This window comes from Chlamydomonas reinhardtii, chromosome 7 (genome assembly GCF_000002595.2).
Source record: "Chlamydomonas reinhardtii strain CC-503 cw92 mt+ chromosome 7, whole genome shotgun sequence".
NCBI lineage: Eukaryota > Viridiplantae > Chlorophyta > Chlorophyceae > Chlamydomonadales > Chlamydomonadaceae > Chlamydomonas > Chlamydomonas reinhardtii.
The window spans coordinates 5,883,906-5,904,825 of NC_057010.1; the positions used below are offsets into that span (position 1 = coordinate 5,883,906).

Sequence of the window (20,920 nt, forward strand, 5' to 3'; positions counted from 1 at the left end):
GCCGTAAGGGGTTCCCCTAGTGCTGTGTACGTGCGTCCGTAGGTGAGTCGTCCAGGCAAGCTGCAAGTGAGTGTCAAGAATGCTGCGTGCTGTAGGCTGGCCGCGAGACGGACGCGCTTTCGGGTTACAACCACGTTACGCTCACAACTGTCCTGACAGCGCTAGGCACAACATCTCCAACACAGCACCCGCACACTGGCCACAGCCTAAGCGCGTTGGCTAGGGCAACCGTACGCACCCATCAAGCAGTGAGCACACCGCCGCATCTTGCACGCGCTCAGCCAGCAGCTGGATGGCGCACGTGAGCCGCATGCTTCACTTGCCCTCATGGCTCTTGTCCGTTAGAGGAATGTACGAGGCAGTCACACCGTCCGCACCACCCCCTCGCCCCAGGGCCTGTCCCGCCGCCCTCAGCGCTCGGCCCGCCACGCCTCCCGCCGTACCCTCCAACGCGTCATTGCCTCCTCTACCCTTGCTGCGCCCCAGCCCCTCCCTTGCCACTGCCCCCTCCTCCACAGCCTCCTTCCTTGCATCAGACCCTAACGAAGCGCCGCTTCCCACCAGGCCAGTCCCGGCCCGTCCGGCCCCCAGCAGTTGCGCCCGCGTATCACCACCGCCACCGGGCCCCGCAGCCACCTCCGCCCGATCGTAGCCACCCAGGCCCTGGCCTCGCCCCGTGACGCTACCGCTCCTACCGCCGTCCTGCGGCCCGGCAGCACTGCTGCTGAGGCGCCCTCCTCCGCTGCTGCCGCCTCCGCTGCTACCTCCAGCACGGCGCCGCCGCCAGCGCTGCATCCAGGCCGCCCATGTGCGCGGCTCCAACGACACGCCCATGAAGCCGCCGATGATCAACACGCTGCCTGTGAGAAACTGCGCCAGCCGCGCCTGCGGAGATTTGCGGGGCAGCAGCAGGAGGAAGACCCGGCGCCGAGCCGAGTAAGGGAGCGTCGCACGAGGGTGCATTGATGGGGCCGCAGCGGCGCGGCCGTGGCGGCGCACGGGCGCGGTGACGTGGGCGACGAGGGCAGGCGCGGACTGATGCAACGGTGCGGCGCTGTGCGCTGGAGCAGAGTGAGGCATGCTCGCGGCCACCAATAAACCCCTACATTTATTGAGACAATGAACCCATCACATCACATCCAGCCGCGAAGCTCGGTGACCGGCAGCGCGCTGATTCCCCCACCAACATCCTGCGACCTCACCGGCGTCTCTGTCCAGGCCAGCTTGTTCCCGTTGGCAAGGGCGTCGATGACGGCGGCGGCGGGGATCTGCATCGCCAGCCCACAGCTGGTGGCGGTGGGGCCCTGTGTAGCCAAGGCGGCAGGCAGGCAGGCAGGCAGGCAGGCAGGCAGGCAGGCAGGCAGGCAGGCAGGCAGTCGGGAACGGCAGTCGCAGGCAATCATGCCATGTGGATCAGGCGAGCCGTGCGCCTGATTAAGGTCTGGATTCTGGGTGGTAGGTACGGCAACCCTGCATCCTGGATCGTGCTGGTGCTGGATCGATCGCAGCTGCAGAACCCGTCTGCTCCAGGCCCTGCCGCCGCCAGTCACCAGGACTCGGGCTCTCTCCTTCTCCCGGCCTCTCAGTCTCTCCCATTGCCCAGTGCCATCAGCCCCTTGATCATTTCAACCCCAGCCAGCCACCCCCCAGCCACCCCCACGCACCAGCAGCATGACGGCGCGCGCCCAGGCATAGTCAGCTGCCACGTAGTCCACGAGGCCTGTGTATGGGGGCATAAGGAAGGGGGCGGGGGAAAGGCCGTGGGCACGGTGCTGCGTTTGTGTATGTGTGTGAGTTGGTAAAGGATGTGCCGGGAGGTAGGTGCGGTAGGCAGCCATGTGCGCCTTCATGTTCGAGACGGGCCGCACGCAAGTCAGTGTAAATGTACTCATAACGGTTGACTCACGCAATGCAGCACGCTGACGCAGCCCGCAACCATCCCACGCTCCGTCACCCACCCTGCACCAGCGCCAGGCCCAGGGCCTGCCCCGTGACGCGTGTCACCACCGCCGACCCCGCCGCCGCCAGCCCCGCCACCAGCGGCAGCAGCACCGCCGTACACAGCGCCCCGATGCAACCGAAGAACAGCGCCGTCACCACCGCATCGTCCTGGGGGGGGGGGGTTTACATTCATGATAACTTTAGAAGTGAAGGCGTAGGGGGGCGTGGCGGGGGAATTGCGGTGGTAAAAGGAAAGACGAGCTGGACCCCAGGTCAAGCTCACACACTTGCTGCATCAAGGCATCCCTCTCGCATACGGCATCTCCGCCCCGGCGATGGCTCGCCCCTAGCCCCGCCCCCGGTCTTCCCCCGGGCCCCGCTGCCGCCCTCTCCTCCGCCCCCCCCCCTCGCCCCCCGCCTTCACCTTGACCAGCATCTTCCTCATGATGAGTGTGTAGGCCGCATACAGTGCCGCCGCCAGCAGCGTGAGACTGTCACCCAGCAGGGGGGCGGAGCCGCCGCCCGTGCCGCCGCCGCCGCCTGAGCCGCCGCCGCCACCGCCTGAGCCGCCGCCGCCGCCGCTGCGTCTGTCCGCCAGCGTGACCAGCGCCGTGCCTGCAGCAGCAGCAGCAGCAGCAGCAGCAGCAGCAGCAGCAGCAGCAGCAGCAGCAGCAGCAGCAGCAGCAGCAGCAGCAGCAGCAGCAGCAGCAGCAGCAGCAGCAGCAGCAGCAGCAGCAGCAGCAGCAGCAGCAGCAGCAGCAGCAGCAGCAGCAGCAGCAGCAGCAGCAGCAGCAGCAGCAGCAGCAGCAGCAGCAGCAGCAGCAGCGTTAGGACCATGAAACAGCGGCGGTGTGAGGCAGGAGTGAAAGCAGCAGCGCCTCCCGCACGACCCCATACCTGTGCGGGCCCATTTGCTTCACCTCCCGTCCAGCCACATCCAGCCCACCCGGCCCAACCCGCCTGCCCAGCCCGCGCACCCGCCATGGCTGCGACCACACTCGCCAGCCGCAGGTGACTGCCCCGCTCCTGGCCTGCACCGGCAGTGTCACGGCGCGGCATGCGGGCAGCGAGGAGCGCACACGCGAGTGAGTGAGCGAGCGAGCAGCGCGGCGGACACGAGCACGGGCCTTGGTGAGCCGTGCGCAGCCGCACCCGAACATGACGGTGCGCCTCCTCATGCAACCCCTCGCTACAGCACACCGTCAGAACAACCCACTTCAAACCACATCACTGTGCTTGACTGAGCCCATCGCTATGCCATATCTAAGTCTCTGATCCCATCAGCACACTCGCCACCCCCTAGACACACATGCACGGTCACATATGTACGGCGCATAAATGCACGGCACACATACTTTACACACACACACCTCGTCGAACCCTTCCCCTCCCACTTTCCACACTTACCAAACACTTTGCAAACATACAACACCACCCTCATCAGCCCCTCCGTCACTCACGCAGCGCCAGCGCCCCCAGGTACACGAACAGCGAGCTGCACGAGCTGAGCACTGTGTTGGAGGTGACGGAGGTGAACTGCAGGCTGGCCGTGAAGGTGAGCTGAGCGCCGAACCACACCGGAGCTACCTGGCGAGCGGGTGGGTGGGTGGGGTGGGTGGGGTCGTTCGCACCATCCCATGAGAGCGAAGAGGGGACGGCGGGGTTTGTGCTCGCGCCCCGCATCCCGCCACTCATACAGTCGCCCGCCAACCTGCCCAGGCCCTTAACTAACTACCCACCACCCACCAGCATAGCCGCCTTGACAATCGTTGACAGCGCCACTTCGCCCCCGTTGCCGTCACCCTCCGACCCCTCCACCTGCTCCTCTTCGCCTTCTGCCTGGTCTGCATCGCCTTTTAACGCCCCGCCGCCACCCCCAACGCCAACACGGTCCTCTGTGGCATCACCCAGCCCCGCTCCCAAGAGCGGCTGTCGCTCTGAGGTTCTCCGGGCCTTTGCAGCTGCTGACGCCTCGCTGGCACCTCCTGCTGTGTTCCCTGCGGCTGCGTCAGCCTCCGCCGCCGCCTCTTCATCGTCCGCTGCCGCACCAGTGTTATTACAATCCCCTGCTTTGGCTGCAGCCCTGTGTGTCCAACCGCAGGGCATATTGACTGGTAAGCGGGGAGGTGGCATTTAGGGTTTGGCAGAGGGACGTGCCCAGCTTCCCGCAATCACTTTCTCAAGCCCCACCTTCTCCTCGCCCAGAATCCGATCGGTATGTACATGCAGAACGTTGAGCTGCATATCAGCGTGAGGAGCCAGGGTTCTATCTCCGGTCCCGCGTCTCCAGAGCCCCCTGACACAAGGAATTGTGTAATAAAGCTCGCGCCTATCCAAGCCGCGCACGTAACGAAAAGAAAGAACAAGCCGAGAAAGCGTCGGTAGTTCAGCGACTCCATACCAACGCAATTCAGGAAGGACTTTCCGCAAAACTGCTATCAGTAATGAATACAAACATTTATTGGGAATAATACGCATGTGCCAATAATAACTTCCAGCCATAAAATGTTCTGAACACTCATCCCGGGCGACCCCATCGCACTTCCCGCGGTTTTACCTCGCCATGCCTGCGAGCCAACAAGCTTGCCCGTTGTGATACGTAGCTAAGTAAGTTAGCTTTTGCTATACAAAAGCTAAATTCAAGTGACATCGTCATAATAACCAGCATAATAACGTCAAGGCGGTTGGCTGCAACCCGTAGCAGCGTCCCTCGCAATTGGCATGTTGCTTACATATCAATGTGCAAACTGCTGCTAGTAGACTAGATGGGCATCGCGGCTTACTACGCACTGACGCTGGGGCTGATAACGCTGGGCGGCACATTCTTTGTGAAATGGCCCACCGCGTCTCCGTCTCCGGTCGACCAAGGATCTGTATCTTCGTGGAGGCTCCCAGTTGCCGCGGTGGGAAGTACCACGCGGCTTGGCGAGGGAACCTTTGGAAAGCTCGTGTCCGAAGCGTGGAAGGATAGTGCTCAGCAGGATCCCAGCCTTATGAACGATCTGCTTCATGAGCTACTCTCCGAAGCTCAATTTACGGCCGCGGCTGAGCACTGGAAGCTGGACGCGGGTGCTGCGGGCAATGCTGCAGACGGTCCTCAAGTAGATGCCCACGAACTTCGCGACTTGCTGCGGGCAGCGCGGAATCTCGATGTCTCCAACAGCCAGCCGACAACTTCGCGGCCGGCGGATAATACGAACTCGGGTGCGACCGGCGTGACGCCCGCAACCGTGTCAGACTTAGTAAGGGATTGGCTTCGCTCTGCCGAGAAGCTCGCCCAGCGCCTCCCGACTGCCGGGCGCGACACGCACGCCTTCGCCCGGCGGGCGTTGACCGCGGCGCTGTTGGCCACGTGGCGTGCAGCAGGAAATGCTTGGAGCCAGGTACGGGAGGACTGGACATGTTCGTGTTGTCGCGTGGCACAGGTGGTTCCGTGTCGCGTTACCTTGGTTGCCTTGGGCTCCTGCAGTCCGTATTGAAGTCCTTGTAAACCGTACGGTATGTGAGCTGATATTTCCCTGGCCGTTAACAAACACCGACAGGAGGACGACGACGCAGCAGTGCGCATTCTGAAGCAGGTAGGGTGCTCTGCAACTGTGCACATGTTGGGAGGGGTACCGCTACCAGTCCACCATCCAGGGACCAGCGTGTTCAACCACCACCCCTTGCACGGCTACCCGTCTCTGATATGCGCCAAAGAATCGTTAGCACGCTCGCCGCCTTACCACTGCCTGCTGCTCCCCACCTGCCACCCAACGCCCGCAAACAGCTGTACAAGCTGCATGCCGCCGGCGCGGGTGGCAAGTCCGCTGTGGAATTTTACCACTTCTCCAAGGCGGCCGGGACCAGCGTGTGCAGGGCCTCAGGTGACTAGGAGCTGCATGCGTTGAATGACAATGGCATGTGACTGGGCTTCGATTGCACCCACCTACTGAATAAGTGCGCGTCCCTCAACACCACACACACGGTCGTTTGCTTGCTTGCCTGCAGCGGTGGTGGGGTGTACGACCTACTCGGTCAAGGACCAGTTCACGTGCCTCATACCCGAGTTCGGGGACGGGCCGCGCTGGATGGACCGCGAGGAGCACGAACGGCAGTGCGAGTGGGTAACGCGAGGAGGGTTAAGCGGGGCTTACAAACTGGGAATGCAGCACGAGGCGATCGAAGCAGACGCGGAGCAGCCTCATGGTATGGTGCAAGCTGCTTACCAGCAGCAAGACGGCCTCTGTGTCGGTGCTTTCGCGCTCAGGTTGTCACCAGTTTTCACATCATCGCACATGTTTGGTAGTGACTCATGTATGGAGACATGCGCCCTTGCCCTTACCAGCCAAGGATCGCGCGCTGCTGTGCTGCAGGCGGGCGCTGCCCGACATGGAGGACTGCCCCAAGAAGATCAACTTGTGAGTCAGGAGTTGGCCACCGTCTGATAGCGATCTGGTTAATTGTACTGCCGATGAGGTTCAGGGTGCACTGGTGGAGTAAGGGAATGGTGGAGCGTTATGGGTGTGTCCACGTGCCTACACGCCCCCAAAGGCACCAAGTTGCACTGAAACCATGCCGCAACCCTCCGGCCCCACCTGCATTGCCGACCCCTCTGTCGTCTTCTGCCCACCTTTCTGCCGCAGTAAAATGGCGAAGTGGGGCGCAGTCTATTCGGCCAAGGACGTGCGCAACCGGTGTAGCAAGCGCGCGCAGCTCCTAAATGAAAGCGACTGGACCTTCTACGCCAGGTGGGTTACTACGAGGACGACACAGCCCAAAGTGATCTTGGCTGCACTGCAAGTTGGGGGGCTGGGGGCCCGCCTGCTGCCTTAGCCGGATTCTACGTGTCAACTTGTGTTGCACGGGCGTGTCATATCGCAATCTTAACTGCTCTCGCGCTCACAACCCATGCCGCCTGCCTGTGTGCCACCTCCCCTCCTCCCCCCTTCCCCCAGTGAATACACGCTCCGTGGTCGGGGCGGGCGGGTGGACGCGCCGCCGGCGGTGTGCCGTGAGTTCCTCAACCTGGCCGTGCTGCGGTAAGTGCGCGGGGTGACGGTCGCGGGTGCCGGTGGTGTGAGAGTAAGGTGCTGACAAGCTCGGCAGCAGCCATCGTGACTCCGCGTGGCATCTGCATTTGCAAACTGTTGAGTTGTTCCTACCCGGCTTCCTCGGTAGCTAGCATGGATTACACTGGGCTCTTAGTCCATCCGCTGACCCTCCATGCTGCTCTCGTCCTCTCATCTCTGCCTCGCCATACGTACCAAGCACAGGTCGCCACGCGAGCGGCTGCTGAGTCACATGCGCTACCTGGTCACCCTCATGAGCGGCTGGCTGGGGCCCGCAGCTGCCGGCAGCTACTTCGCACCCATGGTCACAGCGGCGCAGTGGCGGGCGCTGCTGCCGGCGGCTCTGGACAACCTGTACGCACGCGCGCTGCTGGGAGAGAGGGTCTTTTATGCGCCGCAGGTGCGCGGGCGCGGGTTGCAGGCGGGGAACACCATGCTCTTCCGCTGTTCGGCACTGACTGCTGCCGCAGGCCCGCCGGGGCTCGTTCGTGTTATTGTTGCCCCGCCAGTCGGTCACCCTCCCATGCCTCCCACGTGCTGCACACACCTGTTTCGCACACCACAGGGCGGCCTGACCCCCGAGGAGCACCTGACGCCAGCGCGGGCGGTGCTGGCTGCGGCCATGGATGTGGTCCTGGTGCTGGAGGTGAGTGAGGGGGCGGAGCGGGTGGAGGGCGGAAGGCGAGGGGGCACGAGAGTTTAGTGTGGCTTGGAGGACCCACGAGTGCGGGCTAGCGCGCCCCAACAAAGCACGTAAGGGTGCATCGTCAAGGTGGCGCTGTAAGTCGCTTGCCAGCCTGCACATATGGGCCGGGTCTCACGCGCACCTGATGCGTGCAGGACCCGGAGCCGCTGTCGGTGCTAGGGCACCGCTGGGGCCTGGGCTGGCAGCACACGCTGCTGGACGAGGAGGGGCGCAGCAGCGAGGATGTGGGCGGCCGCGTGCGCGCGGTCATGGAACAGGTGCGTGCGGCGTGCGGGTGGTGCATGCAACGGCTGGCCGCATGGCTGGTGGGATTCAAAGAGCGTGCCGCCAGCCACTTGCATGTTGATTAGGTCTGATGCTTACGGCATGAGAGGAACGAAGCCCGTGTCACGCTGTGTGCTCCAACGCAGGCGTTGGGTGTGCTGGCCGGCTCCGAACTGGATGCGCTGGTGGCGGCAAACGCCCTGGACCAGCGGCTCTACGACTGGGCCCGACTGCTCACACGCCTGGACGGGATGGTGTGGGCGGCGGCGGCGGCGGAGGCCGGAGGCGGCAGCAGCGGTGGCAAGGCGGAGGAGCCCGCGGCAGTAGCTGCCGTGCGCGCTCGTGCTGCCGCCAGTGGAGCTGATGTGGCGGCGGGCGGCGATGCCGGCGGCGCCGGCCTGCGCAATGGAGGCGTTGGGACCAGCGAGGTGGCGGCGGTGGGAGGCGTAGCGGAGTTTCGGCACCAGCAGCATCGTAAGCTACAGCGCCAGGTACATAGTAAAGGACAGCGGCGGCAGGAGGCCGAGAGTGCGGCGGCTGACAAGTTGGCTGCTGCTCAGGGGCGGTGTGGGCACGTGGGGGCTACCGCGCGAATGCATTAATTGTTCATTATTGTTCAAGTGGTCAAGCGTGGAATAGGCTGATACGGAGCAGGATTGTTTGGGCAGGGGGCATCTGGTGCATGGCTGCATGGCGTGCGCATCTTAAATTGATTTTAAACCTTAGACCTAGCAGTATTGATTAGTATTGTACTTTGCGATGGCGTGTACACCACATGCGAGAGTTTTGCGGGGTAAACACCTGGGGGCAAAAGCTGATATCTGTCGAAGAAAAGGGTTATTGCCAGAAGCCAGCCCCTGAAGGAATTGGGCCGCAGGGGTCGAAGGAAAGCGAAGTAGACTAGAACGAGGTTGAGAGCAACCCGAGTGCCGACAGTACTGTCACGTCCGAGCGTGTGCAGCTTGCTGTTTTGCGTGCCTGATGAAAGCTGTCTTGGCGTGCGAATGCTGTGCGGGCTGGTGCTGACTGCTGACATGTAGGCGTCGGCTCAGGCTACTCAGCATGTTGCAGTGGCTTGCAAATTGTCTGTTTTACGTCCATCGGACAGGCCTCTCATATGCTGGTCAAAGGCTAGCTACCCATGTATGTGGCTAGGATCGGACTGAGAGGCAGCGGGTCTCGCCCCTTCATCCTCACGACCGTCTGTACGGCATACACCATAAGCACCATGCACGGGGCGTGCCCCTGCGCCCCTCACGCCCCCAGCGGTTGAGCTTTCCAAGGAATGGGCATGCCTTAGTTTATAGCAGGGGACGTTTATACGCTGTGTCGGGCGCAGGGTGTGTTGCATTTGGGATTCCTTCCTGATCCTTCTGCAAGAGTTACTCAGATGAAGCATGTAGAGCGTTGGGAGTTTTGGACGGCACACGTACGGTGGCTCGATGGCTGTCACAGATGCCGTAGCGCGCGTCAGGACCGCTTGTCTTGGCACCTGGACACGGATATCCTGTAATTCAGGCACCTGGTAAAACGCATCGTGGCATTTGGTAGCCTGTGCCTCAGCTGCCATCAAGCCCCAGACGGCCAGAGCACAAACTTTGATCTGTGCATGCGTTCACAGCATGGCAAATCCTGCATACCGTATCGCGCACTCCTGCTCTGCCGTTGCAAATTGTTTGCCATCTGCTGGCGTTTGGGAATCAGCTGCGCCCTACGGGACTTCACCAATCTGCCTTACCACTGTCCCATCACACACGCATACCGTACCTTGTACCGTATTGCATCTTCCGGCCTTCAGCGCCAATCTGGGCCTGGCCAGCATGGTCTCTGTGTGCTTGCACTCTGTTTGTCTTGTAACGTCGCAAACTCAAGCGCAACCCTGGTACTCACCAGTCCATTTGCCCAGCTAAACAGGTAACAGCGTTTGCAGGCTCACCCCACCGGCTGCTTCGTGATCTCGCACGTCACCCAGCTCACATCACTCGCACGAATCAGCCATTCAACCATACACATGCACACATCGCACGCAGGTCCCAGGTCACGTAAGTTAATGCTTGATAAATACAGGCACAGTCCGAACCCCACGATGGTGCCGGTGGTTATGATATATATTGTACGGGCGGTGCAGCACGCGTCACAACACGTGCATCACCTCTGCAGTACGTTACGCCCAAGATAGCGTGTAAACAAGTTCATGAGCGAGAACCAACAGCTATGGGGTACAAAATGGCTGGCTTAATGGCTGAGGATGCCATCACCCAGTGGACCTACGACTGCCGGCCGCACCGCCGCTGCCTCCGCACATGAACCGCTGCAAACCCAACGCACCAGCTACCGCCGCTGCCTGCCCCGCCTGCCGCTGTTCCTTGCCGGCGCCAGCTCCAGATGTCGACGCCCTCCCGCCACCAAGCCCCGGCCTTCGGCTTGGCCCACCCATCCGGCCGCCGGTCAAGCCCACCGCGCTCCCACCGCCACCGCCACCGGCACCGCTCCCTGCTGCGGACCCCGGCTGGCTGGTGTTGACGGTGCGCGGCACCTGAAAGGGCTGCCGCAGGTGCGCCTCCGCTAGGGCACGGCGGTTGAACATGGCGGGCGTATGCCGCATGCCAACAATCTCCACCTCGCCATCGTCGTCGTCACCGTCACCCTGCGCCTCACCCGCCCCGCCTTGCGTCGGCTCCTGCGCCTGCGCCTGGTGCTTGTGCTGTTGTTGCTGGTGATGCCGGTGCTGGCCGCCGCCCGCATCCTCGGCGGCAGTGGCCTCGCCGCAGTCATCCTGCTGTTGCGGCTCCTGCCCCTGGTCCGACACAAACACGCTGCCGAAGTAGCCGCCATGGCCCCTGGCCGCGGCGCCCTGCTTCGAACCTGGAGCAGAGGTGCGCCGCTTGGGCGCTGCACGCGTGCACGTGAAGTCGCCGAACGGCCAAGGTGTGGCGCCTGCCGGCTGCGCGGCAGCGAGCGGCCGCATGCCGGGCGCCGGCCGCTGCGATTGCTGCTGGTGCGGCAGCTGGCTGGGAGTAGGACCGCCGGTCTGGGCCGCCTTGGCGGCGCCCGCTGCCGATGCACGCCGCTGTGGCGGCTGCTGCTGGTGCTCGCGCAACCTCCAGGGTGCAGCTGCTGCGGCGGCGGCGGCCGGCGGCGGCTGCAGCGCCAGCTGCAGTCGGTCCACGGCCCTACGTGCAAGGTGAGCGAATTTCTCCACGTGCTGGACCGAGTGGAACCCGCCGCCGCCGCCACCCCTGCCCGCCACCTCCTGCGTGATGAGTACGTCGTCGTCCTCATCATCCTCGTCCTCCATTTCCTGCACTGCAGCGGCGGCGGCGCCCTCTTCTGCAGCAGCCTGCGCCTCCTCCTCCGTCGCCGCAGGACCAGCGCCGCTGCCACACTCAGCGCCGTTGCAGTTTGGAGAGGGACCCGAGCGCCGGTCCTGCCGAGGTGCTGCCGCGGCACCAGCAGAGGCAGCATACGCCCCAAACGGCGTCGTGTTGCCCGGTGGCGCGGCATTGGCCCCGGTGTCCTCGGTAGCCCCAGCCGCGCCCTCCGCCGACACCTGCTGCTGTGCATGTGCAAATCCGTCAAGAAGGCGCCGTCGCGCCCGGCCGCCGCTGCCGTTGCCACCACTGCCACCGCTGCCGCCGCCTGCGCCCACTCTGGTTGGCCCAGTCTCGCGACCATCCTGCCGCTCCTGCTGTTGAATATCCTGCTGCTGCTGCTGCTGCTGCTGCTCATCGTCGTGTTGTGCCGCCTGCAGCTCCGCCAGCAGAGACTGCCGGTCGGCCTCCTTCCGGTCCAAGGCCTGAAACAGCCGCTCAGCCTCCGCATCCCCGCACTCACCGCCGTCATCGATAGCCTCACCCCCGCCGCCGCCGCCCGCGGCGCGCCCCAGCTCTAGCTCCTCGTCGCCAACGAACGCGAACAGGTTACCGACATCGCCGCCTGTGCCATCCATGTGCCCATTGCTGGCGCCGTCATGCTGCTGGCGTGCGGCGCTCAGCCCGGCGAAGAGCAGGTGTTCATCGTCATCCGCTGCAGCTGCAGCGCCGCGCAGCCAGTCACCCGCGGCGGCAGCCGCCTGCGGCACAGCCCCCGCCCTTGCCGTGCGGCCCACAGCGGCGGCTCCTGCTGCCTCGACCTCCTCCTGCTCCTCCTGGTTCAGCCGCCGGCGCGCGGAGGCGTGCAGCAGCCCACCGCCTGCGCCCAGGCGCCGCCGCCGCAGCCCGGCCATCATGGGCCGCTGGGAGCCCTGCAGCACCCCGGTCGCGCCCTTCCACGGGCTGGTCACCTCATCCTCACCCGCCTCCTCGTCTTCCTGCTCCTCCGTGGCTCCCGTGCACCTCCCAGCTGCGTCGACGCCACGCCCCGGCTGACAACGTGCCTCACAATCCTCCGCCCCATCATCGTCCAAGCCGTCATAGATGCTGAAGGGTGGTGCTTGCGTCTGTTGCTGCGGCATGCTACTGAACGCTGGAGCAGCGGTGCTCGCGGCGCACTTGTCCGGTGCTGCCGCGGTGGCAGAGGATCCCCCAGCAGCAGCCGCGCCGGCGGCGGCAGCGCAGGCATCCTCCACAGCCGCCGCCTCCGGTGAAGGTGTAAGGTGCGAGTGCTTTGAAGTGGAGGGGAGCGACTGCAAGGGGCGTACAACAGGGAAAATATTCGGAGATGCATGCGCAGGACTGGAAATAGGTGCACGTGGTTGCTCAAGCCGTTGCGAAACGTCCACAAAAAGCACGGTCCCGCCCTCGACCCAACGCAAGCCCCACCATGCAGGGCTGAGACATGCTCGGCGCTCCGGCTGCCGGCGGCCGCCGCCAGATGTCTAGCCCCGGCAGGGCGCCTGCCCCTGGCCGCAGCCCCAGCGACAGAGCGGGCCCCGAGCCCGCCGGCTGCTGCTGCGAAGCCGGCTGATCGGTGTCGGAGGGCTGCGAGAACAGCGCCTGCAGGGGAAAGGTTCACGCCGCATGAGCGACACGGGCGTGCAACTCTGCGCCGCTACATATCGTGGCGCTGTAAGCTAAACGACTGTCCAAAACCTCCCCAGTGTAGCTATCTGATCTGGGCCAAGGTCAACGTCGCCCTCACCTCCATGGCAAGGTAAGCCGGCGCACGAGCGCGGTTGCCGTGCCGGCGCGCGCCCCAACCCCCCAGCAGGCTACCGCCGCCGCCTGCGCTGGCTGCCGCTTCGCCGCCCGCCGTGGCCTGGCTGTCGTACTGGCTGTCGTAGCCAGACCCCGCCGCCGCGTCCGAGTCCGCGCCTGACAGCCCTTGCGACCGGCCCTGTTTGCGCACGTGACGTTCGCGCGATGCAGCATGCATACGGTTATGTATAGGTCGTCGACACAAATAGCATGTTCCGCAGCGCAGCTCACGAGCGCAGCTGGAGTAGCAACGATCACCCAAGCATGTGCATGCAGGTTTGCACGGGGTTGCTAACATTAGCAGCGTGCAGCGCAGCGCAGGTGAAGCCACAAGGCAAGCCGCACGCCTGATGGCGTCAGGTCGGAGCGCACCTGAGACTGGAAGTTGGACATTAGGCCAGACACGCTGCCCTCGTGTGCCGAGTCCGCTGCCGGCGGCACCCGTAGCAGCCGGGCTGCAGCAGCTGCCCCAGCCGCCGCTCCCGCGAGCGTAGAAGCCGCAGCGCCCTCCGTGTCATTCGCAGCCGGCGCCGCGGTGGTGCTGGGGCCTACCGGCGGTCGAGAGCCACGGCTGCCTGCTGCAGCCAAGCCTCCCACGCGGCCGCCTGCAGCGCCGCCGCAGCGGAGGCGTGCAAATAGGCTGCCCCCCGAGATGGTGTCTAACAGACCCGGTGACGGCGCGCCCATGCCAGCGCCGTCGCCACCACCTGCCGTTTCCACAGCTGTTCGCATGTGGTCTGAGCTGCGCCGCCGCCGCTTGCCATTCGGTGTCGACCGCTTCACATCAACCTGCGCGCACCAACACGAGGAGCGTCAGTCAAGCTCGACCCAGAAAAAGGAGCACAGTGCAAGACCCAGAGAGCAGGGCCCAAAGCATACTGTGCATTGTATTCCGCGCAACAATGAAAGTGCTGGTGGCCAGCACACACCTGCTCCTCGTCTGCCGCCTCGTAGCCGTCAGCCACACCGCAGCCGCCCAGTGCCGCGGCGACCGCCTCGTCCCCCAGCGACGCGCTGCGGCCCTCGTCACCCCCGCCCTCCAGCTCGGCCCCTGGCTCCTCATCCCCTGCCAAGCCCCCTGCAGCAGCGGCTGCGGGGTGTTGCTGCGGGCGCTTGCTGGCCTGCGCACTGGCCGCTACCTCCGCCCCTGCCGGCCGCGCTGCGGCACACGGCATCACCTGCACCCGTTGTCCGGTGAGCGTCACAACCGCCGCCGGCGCGCTGCCCTCCCCGTCTGACGACGCGCGGGCCTGCGAGCCGCCGCCCACCGCCCCGCCTGGCAGCACAGGCCGGAAAGGCTGGCTGGCGGCCGGGTTGCTCTTGAAGAAACGCTGTATCCCGCCGTTGGGTGCAGGAGGCGGCTTGCCGCCATGGCCGCCGGCTGCCGAGAGGCGTCTGTGACTGTGGCCCATTTGGGTCGGGTGCTGGGACGCGTGAGTGCCGCCCGGCTGGTTGCTGGCGCCACCCCACGTATGGCGCCGCTGTTGGCTGTGGTGGTGCATGTGCTGCGCGGCCCCCTGGCTGCTGCTGCCGCTGGCCCCCTGACCGGCCCCCTGTGAGCCGCCCGCCGCCGCCTGGCTGCCGCTGGGCGCGCCGCCCTGTGATGATGACGGAGTGGCGCCGCCGTGTCCGCGTTGATGTTGGTGGTGCTGCTGGTGGTGCTGCTGCGGCCCGGAGGCGGGTATGCCCAGCGCCTGCCACAGGTGGCGGGGCGGGTGCGGGCAGCCGCGGTAGATGGTGGCCAGGTCGAACGGCTTCAGCGTGCTAGGGTCGAGCTCGCCTGCAGAGAAGCGTGTTAGTATTAGCATTTAAGACTGGCACCAGTCTTGCAACAGTCCGCATTGCCTTGTTCAGTTCCTTTCCTGAGCCAGCAGCCCTTGAGCCAGCAGCAGTACCCGTGCTGGCAACACCCACCCCACCTTCCGAAATGCCCGCCGCCACCTCCGCCTCCATCACCGGCCCCAGGAACTCCAGCGCCTCCCGCTCCGGCCCCTCCGCCGGCAGCGCCGCCGCCACCAGCACGTCCGCGCCGCCCAGCCCGCCCGGCGGCAGCGGCCGCAGGTGCGCCATGGCGCGTGCGGCGGGGCAGAACACACGCTGGTGGCGGAACAGCCACAGCGTGCGCTGGAAGCGGACCTCGTAGTTCGGCGGCACGGTGGTGCCGTTGAAGCGCAGCGTGCGGACCACCTGCAGGGCAGGGGCCGCCGTTTTCGTAACCTGATGACGGTGTATGGGTACTTAGCGGGCCGTGTCCATGACGGTCACGAAAACGAGCATGACACAGGCGACCCAGATGGCGGCTTGCATTGAGTTCACGGCAAAAACCCTGTAGCCAGGCCGCGTTTACCCCACCCCGTCTGCCCACACCCTGCCGTACCCGCACGAAGTCACGGTGCTTCTTGATGAGCCCGTGCGCCTTCTTGATGCCCACGCCCGAGATGTTGGGCAGGAAGTCGCAGCCGGCCAGGATGCACATCTGGCGGCGCACACACATGCACCATTTACAGTCGACTTCTTACGGACGGCACGTGCCCCAGCAGCATGCCTGGGCCACGCGGCACAAAGCATAGCCCGCAGCCTCAGAAGTCCTACACATTCATCTGTCCGCACCTGCAGCAGCATGTCGTGGTCGAAGCCCGCCATGTTGAGCTCCCGCACCAGCGGCAGGTCAGCCAGCAGCACCTGCAGGAAGGGGGCGATCGGGGTGCGGCGCGGAGCGCAGGTGAGTAGCCAGCCACACCCACATCCTAACCCACCTGCCGCTCCACCCCTTTTACATGCCACAACTCCATCCGCAGCCTACCAGACCGAACCGAAGCCGCCATGACCACGACCACGGTGCCACGCTTACGCTCCAGCATCCCCCTCCCCCTTGCTTCCTTGCCGCCTTTCCCTGCCTGGCTCTCTCACCTCCTCGCCGTGCCCCGCCCGGTCCAGCTTGTACAGCACGCGCGGGCAGCCGTACGCCAGCATGTCGCTGTCCTCGGTCAGCACCGCGTGCACCTCGCCCCGCAGAGCCAGGTAGCTCAGCTGTGCGTCCGCCTCGTAGGGCGCCACCAGGCAGCGCACGCCGCGCTCACGCAGCGCCTGTGCGGGTGGGAGCATAAGTAGAAGGGGACGGAGGTTGGTGCGGAAGTGAGTTGCTAATAAGGCTGTACCTATGGCGAATAGGCGTAGCAGCTAGCAAGTTGCTGCGGCTGTCGAGCGGCACTCGTTGCGCCTCTGCCGGCTGACCCAAGCCGGCTGACCCAAGTCTCGGAGCTATTTGCCAGTCGCTGCACCGGCCCTGCTGCAGCTGCCGCTCACCTCGATGACCACCTTGGCCATCCAGGGCGTAATGTTGACCGCGCGCTGGTAGCATTCGTTGGCGGCGGCCATGTTGCCCGACTCGGCATGGGCGCGAGCCCGCTCCAGCGCCTCCCGCCGGCCGCTGTGTACACACAGAGCAAACACACACGGACTTCCTTAGGCCCCCTGTTCCCAATACGCTGCTATTCCCAGTAAGCTTCAAAATGGAGTCAACAAGGGTCATGACAGTGCTCATGTCAAAAGGCGGTAAGCTGACTTCTGACCAGGCGTGTAGGTGTTGTTATCAATATCGGATCTGCGGCAGGCCCACGCACCGTCTGCGGTTGTCCTCCTCATCTGCCTTCATGGGCAGGCGGCAGCCGTCAAACACCACGATGGGCACCACGCCATTGCCCAGCAATAGGTCGACGCGCCCCACGAAGTAGCGTACGTAGCTGTGGATCGACAGGCGGAAAGGCAACTGTGCTAGGGTCAACCAAGGCACCGCCAGAATAGCCAGCGGCGGGGTGTTGCGGCGCATCAGTCAGGGGGGATCAGTCTGGGCCCAAAGCTGAAAACCCCATTCCTCGCCGGCTCCAAGGAACCTCACCCGTCCGCCCAGATGCCCTCACACAGCTCCCTGCTGCAGCTGTATGCGCCCTTGTGCAGCCACGAGTAGCCATCGATGGCAACCTTCTGTCCGCGGTATGCGCTGACGTGCTTCGGCTTGGAAATGCTCTTGAGCTGCTGCAAGAGCCCGTTGATGCCCATCGCGGGCGCAGCGCCACTCCTGCGCCACCGTCAGCGTGCTTCAAAGCGCCATGCTGCCGACAGCTCGCCTGCCCGCCGCCTGGCGCCAGGTCAAGTATAACAGTGCTATTCTATAGCCATATATTGTTGTAGTTCGAGTCAGGGGCGGCTAAGCTGGATTTAAAGCAGTGGCAAAACTGGCGCTGTGGCCAAAGGATAGGTGACAAGAAGGAGGAATAAGTTATATAACGCACACAAGTATAAATATGGCACTTGATATTGCGATGTCGCGGATGCTCCCACTCCCAACATCCTCCGCCTCTGCAGGCCCCTACTGCCTCTAAGGCGCCACAACCTCCACGCCACAACAGCTGGAGGGCCGTTAGAATATGGCGACACAGAGTCGTGCTGCACATGCCATGGCCGACCACAGGCACGACAAGGAGGCCTCCGGACCCTATGGGACCATGCAACCGGCAACGGCCGGCGCTGGGCACCCTTGAGGCTGGTCATCACGATCATACCGCCACCTAATCAAAACTCGGAGCACAACCTGGGCAACAAGAGAGGTCTTTCCCTCTCAAGGTTCGGGCGGAGCACAATTTCCAGGGGGACAAGAAATTGTAATGCGTACCGTACCCAGCGTGCGTACCCAGCCGGATGCGGATTACAAGTGAAGGGACAGCCCGACCAGCGGGGGCACGCCGTACCCGGCTAAGGGGGAAATGTTGTATGCCAGCCATGCCACCTCTTGACCCGCACCCAGGCCGGGCCGTCCCAGCCCTGGCGTGTGTGTTTGCCAATCGCAGGATTCGGGTCCGAACCAGGAAGGACCATGCTGCTAATTTGCACCATATCTCAGCTTTTTACACTGTCAGATCTCCAGTTGATAACAGCGGTACAGCTAAGCCTGAGGGCGAGATGGCGTCAACGGAAGGCTTGCTTGACGGCCCTAGCTTGCAAATAGGGCCCGAAATATCTTCTAGGCACCGCAAAGCCATCGCGGCTTTGAGCGCAGGGCAGCTGCTGGCGCTCGCGGAGTTGCGCGCGATTGCTGCCCAGCGGTCTAAGAACTGGGGCGTCAGGTGCGTGCAGGGAACGATACGTGGCATTGCATGATAGCTGACGTTAGGTCTACCTCGTAAGAGAATGGTTTTGTGCGGACTAAAGTTGCGTTCGCTCCCTCTTGCCCTGAGGAGATTGCTCGCACATTCCCCACGCGACCCGCTTCGCCAACCCGCGCCCCTCCTGTCACTGCCACTGGCATCTCACTCCACAGGCCCAGCGGTGCCGATGGCGCGCCAGCTGTGGCTGCCACTCCTGCGCGCCTGAACCCTGCGGTCACACATGCCCACGTCCGGGCTCGCAGCACGCGCGCAGCCTCCGCCGGCAGCGCTGCGCCCCTGGGCAGCTACCAGGGCTCTGCGGCCGCCGTAGCCGCCGCCAGCCCCGCCGCCGCCGCCGGCGTGAGCTCATGGGTGCAGCTGCGCCGCGCCAAGCTCCGGCGCAAGGCGGAGGAGGAGGCGGACGCGGTGGCGTCTGCCGCCATCCCGCCCGCGCTGCACCCGCTTGCTCCGCCCGCTCCCAGCCAGCTCGGGGCCGCCCCCGCCACCGGCGCCAAGCGGCCGGCGGCAACGTTCCACGCGGCCATGACTTCTGTGGCGCGCAAGCGTATCGCCATCCAGCCGCCACGCGGCTGTCCGCCCATGCTGCCCGGCGGCGCCACGCATCTGGGCTGCCACCTAGCCAGAAAGGTGTGCGCTTATGGGGGGGGCACTGGGGGTTGGTTCGGCAGTCACCAAGACGCTGACAGGTTACTTACAATGGGAACCAGGGGGAGCCAGAGGCCGTCGGCCTGGAAGGCACAGCGCTGTGACAGCCTGCGTGATCTCCAGACCCGCCGAGGCTGCGGCTAGTACAGTCCTTTGCGCTAACACGCGCCCTGCCCCGCTCCCTCCCTCCACCGCTGATACGTAACATACGCCCATCCCTCACTCTCCTTTTGCACTTTCTTGCTCCTCCTCTTCCCATCGCACCGCCAGGTGGGCCTGGCTGACCGCAACAGTGGCGGCGTGGGCAGCGGCGGCAGCAGCCTGGCGCGTGTGTACGGCGCCCGGCTGCGGGTGCGCGAGCTGCCGGACGACTACCGCGACTGCTTTGTGGGGCTGGAGCCGGAGCCGCAGGCGGAGCCCGACCCCGACGAGCTGATGATGTTGGCCGCAGGCACCGGCGGCGCCGGCGCGGCCGGCGGCGCGGCGGACGCGAAGGCGCTTCAGCGCAAGGCGCAGCGCGCACGGGCGGCGGCGGCGGCTGCCGCAGCAGGCGGCGAAGCCGCCGCAGCTGCGCTGGTGGCGCAGGCGAGTGGGGCGCTGCTGGGTGGCGGCGATGAGGCGGTGGCGGCGGCCGCGTATTACACGATGCAGCAGCAACAGCCGTCAGGGCATCTGTTGTCGGACACGTTCCTCAGTGGTGCGGCAGCGGCCGCAGGCATGGCGGCGGCGGCCGCGGCTCAGGGCCTCGGTGGCGCCGCCCTGTCCGCCTATGACGCCGCGGCGGCGGCGGTGGCGGCGGGCGCGGCGGCGGCAGCCGCCGCCGCCGGCCGTGACCACCTGATGCTGGACGCTGACGAGGATGATGATGACGACGATGATGACGTGGAGACGGAGGAGGCGGACGGGGTGCAGGACGCGCTGGCGGAGGCGTTTGATGAGCTGGGGGCGGAGGCGGACGGAGGCGCGGCGGGCGGTGCTGACGGCGGCGGCTTCCATGAGGACGACGTGGAGGAGTTCTGAGCGAGGCGTCTTCGTTGTTGGGTTTCAGGGTGTGATGTGGGTTGGGTGGTACCAAGGACAAGGAGAACGGGTCGCATGCCTACTGCGCAGGCAACCAGTGCCGCCGCAAACGGCTTACCCAGGTCGTGGGTTCGCGATTTCGTGTGCGAACGCCGAAAGGGCTGTGCCTATCCTGCCGTGCGGCACCGCAGGTTCGAGAGTGTGTGTGATGGGACAGGGTTCAAGGCAGGTTGGCGAGGTCCCGTAGGGTGCAGCTGATGCCCAGACCCTTAAGCAGACGGCAAACAGTTTGCAGTGGCAGAGCAGAAGTGCATGGCTGGTCGAACGCCGGCGTTACTGTACCGACAAGTTGGTTCGAGAGTACTTTGTCGCGCTGGGCTATGGAATGGAGGTCTGCGTTGGCCGCTCTGCTTGGTAGAGAGAGCAAGGTAACAGACTCAGTTGCCAGGTTTTGACTGGCGGTGCTCACGACCTGCAAGTGGCTGCGGCACTAGTCACTCATGCCACACATGGGCACAGGCGGTGGTGGATGGGCGCTTTTTTTGCGGCACTCCAGAGGCACGCAAGCAGAATGGCCGATGCCAGGCGTTGCGCGCACAATGCCGAATTGCAGCTACCCTACGCCCGCGTATGTTTTGCTACAGTCATCGCGCAAGGGTGATGATAAGGGCCCGAGCAAGGTTTCGCTAGGCTTCGCAGGTGGAGGGCAATGGGTGACCGCCGACGGCAGGTAATCGTCTAACTGCAGTTGGGCCGTTGGGGCGTACCCAGCCTTACCCCAAACCGGCCCTAGTCGCCGCGCACGGTTCCTGGGTTCGGAAGGGCGGCGAAATGAAAGTCGGGGTTGGGTGGGAGAGGGTGGAAGTGTGGGAGGGCAGAGATGAAGTTCAGGGCTCTGCGACGTTGCATACTTGACGCCGCTTCCCGAAATGCACTCGTCTGTAATGCTTACGGCATTGTCGCTGCACTCAGCACGCTTGTCCCAAGGTTTCG

General features: G+C 64.6%; 4 protein-coding genes across 4 annotated transcripts; 2 read left to right on the forward strand and 2 right to left on the reverse strand.

Annotated features, from left to right (window-relative positions):
- Positions 1-112: 112 nt before the first annotated feature.
- CHLRE_07g353850v5 (uncharacterized protein) lies at positions 113-4,417 on the reverse strand. Its single transcript, XM_043064615.1, has 9 exons — positions 4,132-4,417; positions 3,688-4,024; positions 3,402-3,528; positions 2,919-2,972; positions 2,366-2,556; positions 1,959-2,109; positions 1,665-1,720; positions 1,203-1,304; positions 113-885 (listed from the first exon to the last, which is right to left on the reverse strand). The coding sequence occupies exons 2-9, from the start codon at positions 3,691-3,693 to the stop codon at positions 316-318; spliced, it is 1,257 nt and encodes a 418-aa protein (XP_042923183.1). The 5' UTR covers positions 3,694-4,024; positions 4,132-4,417; the 3' UTR covers positions 113-315.
- Positions 4,418-4,537: 120 nt separating this feature from the next.
- On the forward strand, positions 4,538-9,499 carry CHLRE_07g353900v5 (uncharacterized protein). Its single transcript, XM_043064616.1, has 11 exons — positions 4,538-5,324; positions 5,484-5,519; positions 5,711-5,807; positions 5,932-6,043; positions 6,297-6,341; positions 6,567-6,671; positions 6,879-6,962; positions 7,197-7,392; positions 7,558-7,638; positions 7,833-7,955; positions 8,109-9,499. Exons 1-11 carry the CDS (start codon positions 4,935-4,937, stop codon positions 8,562-8,564), a joined length of 1,725 nt encoding a protein of 574 aa, XP_042923184.1. The 5' UTR covers positions 4,538-4,934; the 3' UTR covers positions 8,565-9,499.
- A 2-nt stretch (positions 9,500-9,501) lies between these two features.
- On the reverse strand, positions 9,502-17,377 carry CHLRE_07g353950v5 (uncharacterized protein). The gene is made up of 12 exons (XM_001702014.2): positions 16,996-17,377; positions 16,721-16,840; positions 16,404-16,527; positions 16,008-16,184; positions 15,708-15,779; positions 15,475-15,573; positions 15,017-15,284; positions 14,027-14,877; positions 13,470-13,886; positions 13,042-13,236; positions 12,723-12,896; positions 9,502-12,586 (listed from the first exon to the last, which is right to left on the reverse strand). The coding sequence occupies exons 1-12, from the start codon at positions 17,154-17,156 to the stop codon at positions 10,217-10,219; spliced, it is 5,028 nt and encodes a 1,675-aa protein (XP_001702066.2). The 5' UTR covers positions 17,157-17,377; the 3' UTR covers positions 9,502-10,216.
- Positions 17,378-18,017: 640 nt separating this feature from the next.
- On the forward strand, positions 18,018-20,884 carry CHLRE_07g354000v5 (uncharacterized protein). Its single transcript, XM_043064617.1, has 3 exons — positions 18,018-18,220; positions 18,415-18,889; positions 19,178-20,884. Exons 1-3 carry the CDS (start codon positions 18,057-18,059, stop codon positions 19,925-19,927), a joined length of 1,389 nt encoding a protein of 462 aa, XP_042923185.1. The 5' UTR covers positions 18,018-18,056; the 3' UTR covers positions 19,928-20,884.
- Positions 20,885-20,920: the final 36 nt, after the last annotated feature.

Excerpts from the sequence above, each read along its gene's own strand:
- CHLRE_07g354000v5 (XM_043064617.1), top strand. The coding sequence starts at position 18,057 with ATGGCGTCAACGGAAGGCTTGCTTGACGGCCCTAGCTTGCAAATAGGG. Across the intron at positions 18,221-18,414 it reads TCTAAGAACTGGGGCGTCAG|GCCCAGCGGTGCCGATGGCG; the intron begins GTGCGTGCAGGG and ends CTCACTCCACAG. Across the intron at positions 18,890-19,177 it reads GCTGCCACCTAGCCAGAAAG|GTGGGCCTGGCTGACCGCAA; the intron begins GTGTGCGCTTAT and ends TCGCACCGCCAG.
- CHLRE_07g353850v5 (XM_043064615.1), bottom strand. Across the intron at positions 1,721-1,958 it reads GGGCCTGGCGCTGGTGCAGG|GCCTCGTGGACTACGTGGCA; the intron begins GTGGGTGACGGA and ends CCCCATACACAG. Across the intron at positions 1,305-1,664 it reads CGCGCGCCGTCATGCTGCTG|GGCCCCACCGCCACCAGCTG; the intron begins GTGCGTGGGGGT and ends TTGGCTACACAG.
- CHLRE_07g353950v5 (XM_001702014.2), bottom strand. The coding sequence starts at position 17,156 with ATGGGCATCAACGGGCTCTTGCAGCAGCTCAAGAGCATTTCCAAGCCG. Across the intron at positions 16,185-16,403 it reads TGGCCAAGGTGGTCATCGAG|GCGCTGCGTGAGCGCGGCGT; the intron begins GTGAGCGGCAGC and ends CCACCCGCACAG. Across the intron at positions 13,887-14,026 it reads AGGCGGCAGACGAGGAGCAG|GTTGATGTGAAGCGGTCGAC; the intron begins GTGTGTGCTGGC and ends TGGTGCGCGCAG.
- CHLRE_07g353900v5 (XM_043064616.1), top strand. The coding sequence starts at position 4,935 with ATGAACGATCTGCTTCATGAGCTACTCTCCGAAGCTCAATTTACGGCC. Across the intron at positions 5,325-5,483 it reads CAGGAAATGCTTGGAGCCAG|GAGGACGACGACGCAGCAGT; the intron begins GTACGGGAGGAC and ends AAACACCGACAG. Across the intron at positions 7,639-7,832 it reads ATGTGGTCCTGGTGCTGGAG|GACCCGGAGCCGCTGTCGGT; the intron begins GTGAGTGAGGGG and ends TGATGCGTGCAG.